Raw genomic sequence first — 6,745 nt, forward strand, 5'->3', positions numbered from 1 at the left:
TTGACCTTGGTTTCTTTCATTTTCACACAAGAGACTGTACCAGGTTTTCATAATGAGCTGAAAACAAGCAAAAGCAACCCCCTCCCAGGCCAGAACTTCTCCATAACTGTTACTTGCCATGCCACTACAGTAACAAGAGCATGAAAGTAGGCAGAGCTCAGCTGGCTTTAGTACCCTGTGGTCTGTGCCTATTCACACATTCTTCAACTCACTGCAGCCACTTAGCAGATTTTAAAGTCATGGCCTTGCTGACTAGGTCCATGGCACAGTTGTAAACAGAGGCTTCCCTTGAATCTCTTCTGTGGCTTCCCCCTCCTTATTACACTGGGTTTCTTCTTGCTTTTATGAGACTACGATTAATTTCTCCTTTCCCTGCCTGTTCACTGATGTCTCTGCCAACTGTGAATTGCCTTGAGGCACTTTGCTTGCAATAAAACTTTTATTTTATCTAATTTTAAGTATTTTTAGTTAAACAACTTTGTGTCTATCCATTATGAATTGTGTTTTAAGATTGAGTAAAAGGTCATCACATACAGAGTGTCTGCAAGTTTGTGAAGCCTTCATCCTGTGTAGCTTTGCCAGACTTCATAATAATTTCCTGATGGGCTATATTAAGTAAATGGTATTAACAAAGCACCAAAAGATTTTAGCAGTTTTGAAAGAAGGATCTGTAGTAATATATACAAAGAAAGCGACATTTTCTCTTATTGCTATTTTGAAGTGGGCTTATAGCATTAACTGTCATATTCTTACCTGGAATTTTACTTGCATTTAAGCTGCAACTGTAGATATTTTATAACATTAAGTAATTTAGAATTGTAAGTGAAAGACCTGAGAAATTATGGGTATAAAGATTCATCATAATAGAGAAGCCCTAATGCAAATAGAAAATAAGAATTACACACTTAGAATTCCAGAAAACTAATACGTATGAATTAAAGAAAAACTGAGTTAAAAGAGCAGTACTACTCCGGGGTACACAGGCCAGATATCCCACTGCTCAGATAAATAGCACATGTAAGAAGAGAGGAATGGACTTTTTATCCTTAGTTCTATAATCCACCACGTACAAGATATAGATGTTATAGAACCCTGAAAATGCTCTATTTTTATTTTGTATATTTCCACTTTGAGAGCCATCCCTGTGGTAGTATGACCTAATCAGATATTCCTCTCTACTTAAGGGAGGAGACCTATGGAGTTTTAGACAGCCTTATTTAAACTATTGGCTTAGAAAAGCTGCAATAAAGGAGTGTGTGTATTGTGCAAAGTCCTGTTCATTAAAGATGGAGCGTCTGCTTTAGCATGAGGGAAAATAAAACATCTGTGTCAGTCTCCTTGCAGGACGCAAGGTCCCCTAACAGTTCCTTCCATAAAGAAATTAATTCCAACCATCCATTGTTAATCGAGTTCTGATTTCCAGCTCTCTGTAAACCGTTTTTTCCAGGGGTAGCTGTACTCTGGGTGCTATAACAAACTCAAGTTGCAGTTTCTGCATGATGACCACTTTGCTGCCTTTTTTCCTATTGTCTTTACTCAGGGTTGTACTAATTCTTACAATGAAGGGCTAGCTCCTACAGGTGCAATTCAGTAGAATAGAGTGCAATGAAAAAGAGGCAAAGTTCTCAGCCACGTCAGTTGCCAATCAGTGATTCATTACGCTACTTATTTGCTTTAGTATCATAAGAGGAGATCAGTTGGTTTGCCTAAATTTCACCCTGCCAACAGCATTAAAAAGGCATGGTCATAAAGTTCAGTTTCATTTCCTGGCTGAGGGTAAGATTTAGTTTCATTTCTTTCTGATGGTGGCAGCAGTTTCATTTCTCTGCTGTTAGCTGGACAGTGTATAAAAAGATTGGCTGAGCATCTCAGTGCTTCAGTGGATGCCACACCACCAGAAAGAGAAATGTCTGACCAAAATGTCCACAACGCCGGTTTCACTTCCTCGGGGATCACACGAGGATCACTTGCTTCATCAATGATGTCCCATGAAGCAAAAGCTTCTGGGGGAGGTGTGCATTCTGGAGGCCCTACCTCTACTCTCCAGGAAATGGGTATGAGTAATTTGGGGGGGTGAGGGGGTGGTGTTTGTGGTTTACTACATAAAGACAAAGAGTTTTTTTGTACTTGAAAATAAGCTTGCCAAGTAATCTCTTCTCTCCTACCTTCTTGTATTGCTCTGAAGATAAAAGATTTCTATGTTGAACTGCATGTTACGAGTGGGATGCTATTAAGAGTATTTTCTATGTAGGTACGTATGAGATTCAGGACAGCGTTTGTTTGAAGTTTGTGCTATCTCTTCATTCTGCTAGGAATCATCAATAATATGGGAAGTCATGGTAGCAATAAGCTACAGTACACTTATGCAAGAACAAGATCTGTGTACTTATATTTTGTATATATTATAAGATTTCCCTTGCTTTTTACTCACACACGTCCATACAGGGAGAACCCATTAAATCTTATGCAGACACTATAGCAGAGGAAAATTAGCTGCAGTGCAAAAGCTGAATTCATGAGGGGAATATATACATATGCTTGACAGCATGTATGTAAGTACGAAAACTGGGCATAGCTGGCTTTACATGAGCTAACCCTGCTTGCTTTTCTGTTGCATTCACAGAGCCATCCCTGACCTGATGACCCTAAGCAGCTTGGCACTTGTATAACCCCAGATCCCATGGGATTCATGCATAAGATATTCTCCCTGCCAGACTTGCCTGTGTGACCCCATTCAGCAGGCATCTCTAAGCAGGCATCACTCCACAGAAAATGGTGCCCCATATAGTCCTGCTTTAACCAGCAGCACAGTAGTTAGATTGTTGGCTTGGATAAAGGCTTCCAAACCCTTTCTGCTTTAGGAGTCTTGGACCCACATCTCCCACATGTCAGGAATATGCTAACCAGCATATAACCAGCCTGGTTATAGGTGGGGATCTCTGCCATATTGGTCAAGCTCTGGTTTACTCCTTTTGTAGTAAGCAGCTGGAAGTCAACTGCAGGATGGGGCTGAACCTGACTCTTCTAGACATAAAATGGGTGGTTGGCTGGGTTTGCTGGCCAGGGTCCAGATTTTGGGCAGCTTTTAACAGTAAAAAATGTGGTAAGTTTGATTGAGAGGAAATAAGTTATTTTTTTAAGGTATGATTTACATTGCAAAATTATTCATAGCATGAGGCTCTTTAGACAGCGAGGGATTAAGTGACATAAATGACTTTAGAGAGATACTGCATGTGACTCCTGTGAGGTATTTTTTAATTTCCATTCTGTATGGCTTGATTTTTGAGTTTAGGTTACTGAATACAGTGTTTATTGAATATTCAATAGCAAAGAGCTGAAGGGATAGTAGCATCAGTGGGGCATAATATGAGAATCAGGATAGCCGAACTGAGAGAGTGAAGAGCAAGAAGAGCTGCTCTCAGGCACCAGGCTGCATTAGCAGCAGAAATCCTGGTACACAGGTGATGCCAGTTACTTTATCTAGTGATACGCTAGAGCAGAGTCATCAGCACAATTTTGCCTTCTGTTACAGATAAGGGTGGTACAGCGGTACTCAGCCAGTGGCAAACTCTTCAATGGTGATGCCACTGAAGACCATGAAGTTGCTGTTTCTCAACTAAAACTGAAGACTTGTATCCATGTGCTGAGAATCTTTATGAGAGAAGCAAAGTAAACATTTAAAAATGCCTAGTTTTATTCTTGTGATGTCTGTATCAGCTATGGACTTTTATGAAACCCACTATTTTGGTGAAGAGTAATATGCATGACTCAAGGAAACCTTTGCCATGCCTACAGGAGATACTCCAAAAGAGCTTTTATCCGTGTGAAAAATGCTAGCTCTGTAATGTTGCCAAGACAGGTGTTAGCTTTGGCTCCCTGCAGCAGAAGAGCTTGCCACACATTCTTTGCCTGATTGAGAGCTAAAAGGGCCTGATTTCATTTCCGCAGGTGCTCACTGAAATCTCTCACTCTTCAAACACATGTTCTTAACCTTTTCGTTCAGACTGTAACCATTCCTCCCCCCAGAAGAAACATGCTCGAAGGAGTGGCTGATTCTGCAGCAGGGCATGAGTATTGTTCAGTATCACTTTTCAGATGATATAACAAGCTCATCACCAAAATATTTGAGCATTCTCCAGGAATGCTTTAAGCATTATCACTAACATTTGTCATCACTAATGCTTTACTCCTCTCCCAGGATAAGAATTTGCAATGGAATACTTTACCTGGGGCTTATTTATACTGAGATGGAGATATACATAGAAATTGGGCAGTGGCTACCACAGCTTACTGTGTTTGAATTTTACAAGTATCTATTATGTATAGGTTTATGCTATGGAAAGTGAAGTGAAAGGAACATATCTGTCACATGGCACAGTAAGCAACGAGGTCTGCAACAACCCTTAGTTCCTGTAGTTTATTCCACAGTCCTCAGGTAGCTTCTCAGCAGAGACAAACTGTGCTGAAACTGTTTTGGAGATCCAAATTTATGAAAAACAGTCCGTGCAAGAGTCATAGATTTTCTTTGTGTTCTGGAACTATCCACAAAACACTGCAAATGTCCTTTCCCTAAGGTGGCAGCTAAAAAGCAGTATGCTGATGGAACAAGTCAAGTAACCAGCAGTCTCCTTGACTTTTGATGCATTTGTTAGTGTTGCTAGTGGTTCATAAATATCCCATAAGGCTCCTTCCAGTCAGTAACATGTCCTTTGTATCTGTTCTAGGTGCCAGAGGCTCAACCCATTCATCAGGTTTTACCAGCAGTGGCATCTCCGCTGGATCCCAGGCCTCCCAGATGATGTCCCATGAGGCCAGATCTCATGGAGGTGGAACTCCCCGGGGGGGTACAACTTCCACTGTCCAATCCATCTGTAAGTGAGAGTCCCCCTCATACAGATGATTAGCAGACGACTTCTGAGAAGTCAGCAGTATTTCAGCTCAAGTGCACGTTTACTAGATGAAGGGATGTACATAAGAGAAGTGGCTGCATTGTACCTGAAGCAACGTTTCTCCTGTTTGTGGCTTTATACTTTGTGGGAAGCTGAAACTAGGGAATCAAGGGAAATAACTGTGCCACAAGGTTGCAAAGATATGGGTGGATTTCAGAGACAGAAACCTGAAACAAGTAATGACAGAAAGAAGTCCCATGTAAGTTTAGGTTATCCTTTCATACCAAACCAAGAGCTTCACATTCGAACATACAAATGTTTAATTTGTATGAGGATGTGGGAGGAAATAATGAAACATGACAATGGAGTTATCAGACTGACAGCCAGTAATCATAAAGTCCACTTCTTGCGGCTTTTAGAGCAGCTTAGCTTTCTTTCCTCTAAAGCAAATTCACTGGGTCAAAAGAAGAGGCTTTTTTGAGCTAGTAAATGCAGGCTAACCTCAAAAAGCAACTCAAAGCAGAGAACAACAGAAGTTTCCTCATCACCCTGCCATGCTGACACAACCCACACCTAGTTAAATCAAACCAAGGTATGAGGAAGACTAGACTGTGCCTGTATGCATCGGTAAGGATGCTAATTATGGTAGTGGGATCCTGTGGTGTTTGCAAGAGAATTGGAGACAGGATTGAAGTTAAGAATTTCAAAAAATGTTTTCAAAGTGTAACACAGACCTTTGGTCTCTGACCTGGGAATGTTTGTAACCAATGTTCAGGTATTCTGCATTTCCCTGTACTGCAACTTTGCTTTAAGTTTTTCTCACACAGGTTTCTTTTTCTGTATTTGTCCTTAGCAATGGGTGGCAAAGGAGGAAGACACTGAATAGAAGAAAAACATCAGTCCAGAAGTAAGCTCTGCAAGCAGTTCATCCCTTACCAGCGGTTATCTGACAGCTTCTCCCCTTCTTTGCTTTCCCTGTCACTGCATGAAAGGCAAAGCCTTTTCCACATGCACAAATAAAGTATGTTAAAATGGCGGATTCTTGCTTTAAATTACTGGGGATGGATGAGGGGCAGTCTCTTCCTTGATTAAACGTTCTCTGAAGCATGGGCACGTATGAACACAAGCTGATGAATGGAAGCTAAGGTACTTTGGACTGCAGGGGTGTCTTACAAAAATCCTGGGTTTAGCAACGCTGGACTCTGCAATTACAGGCAGCTTGCTTTGTTTATTTTACCAAAAGTGATCAGAGTGCAAAAGTCACTCTGTTCTGAGAGAGAAACAAGAAAACTCTTCGTCAGGGGCATCCAGCAGTTTCCTTTGGATGTACTTCTAATGGGTATCAACTTAAATTGTACTTAATTAAGAAGCAAATGAGAACAGGTCCCAAGAAATGTCATACCTTAGAGATGTAACTGATTTTTATATCCCTCTATTATTTCTAAGGTCCCTTTCACATAAATTTAGTTTAAAGCCCCTGTTTGTTTATTGAGAGGTGTCAGCTTTGTCACAATTGGACCAAAATTACTCTTGTAAACATCTTATGGTACCTGAGAACAGATAAGGAAGAGAGCCATCTTCTCTGGTATAGGTCTCACTGTTGGGGCCTTTTGCTGTTCCCCACATGCCAGACTCCTTTCCTTCATAGGTACTCATACAATGATGTTTCCCCAAACACACGTGGCTTTGACAATTCCCTATACAAATTCCCACATACATTTTCCCCCACACTTCCACGTTCCTCCTGTCTTTCTGGCTTCTCATCCTCCCTCCTCTCCTATCTTCCTTCCTTTGTATTTCTAACAAAAGCACACAGTGCAGCTTCTCCTTCCCTTTCCCCACTCCAAGACAGAAGG

The 6,745-nt window shown here is 41.1% G+C and overlaps 1 protein-coding gene across 1 annotated transcript; it reads left to right on the top strand.

The window, feature by feature from the left end:
* Positions 1–1,906: 1,906 nt before the first annotated feature.
* LOC104399962 (interferon alpha-inducible protein 6-like) lies at positions 1,907–5,771 on the top strand. Its single transcript, XM_010012496.1, has 3 exons — positions 1,907–2,054; positions 4,725–4,871; positions 5,743–5,771. Exons 1-3 carry the CDS (start codon positions 1,907–1,909, stop codon positions 5,769–5,771), a joined length of 324 nt encoding a protein of 107 aa, XP_010010798.1.
* The last annotated feature ends 974 nt before the right edge of the window (positions 5,772–6,745 follow it).

Source organism: Nestor notabilis, unplaced genomic scaffold, assembly GCF_000696875.1.
Source record: "Nestor notabilis isolate BGI_N333 unplaced genomic scaffold, ASM69687v1 scaffold5744, whole genome shotgun sequence".
NCBI lineage: Eukaryota > Metazoa > Chordata > Aves > Psittaciformes > Psittacidae > Nestor > Nestor notabilis.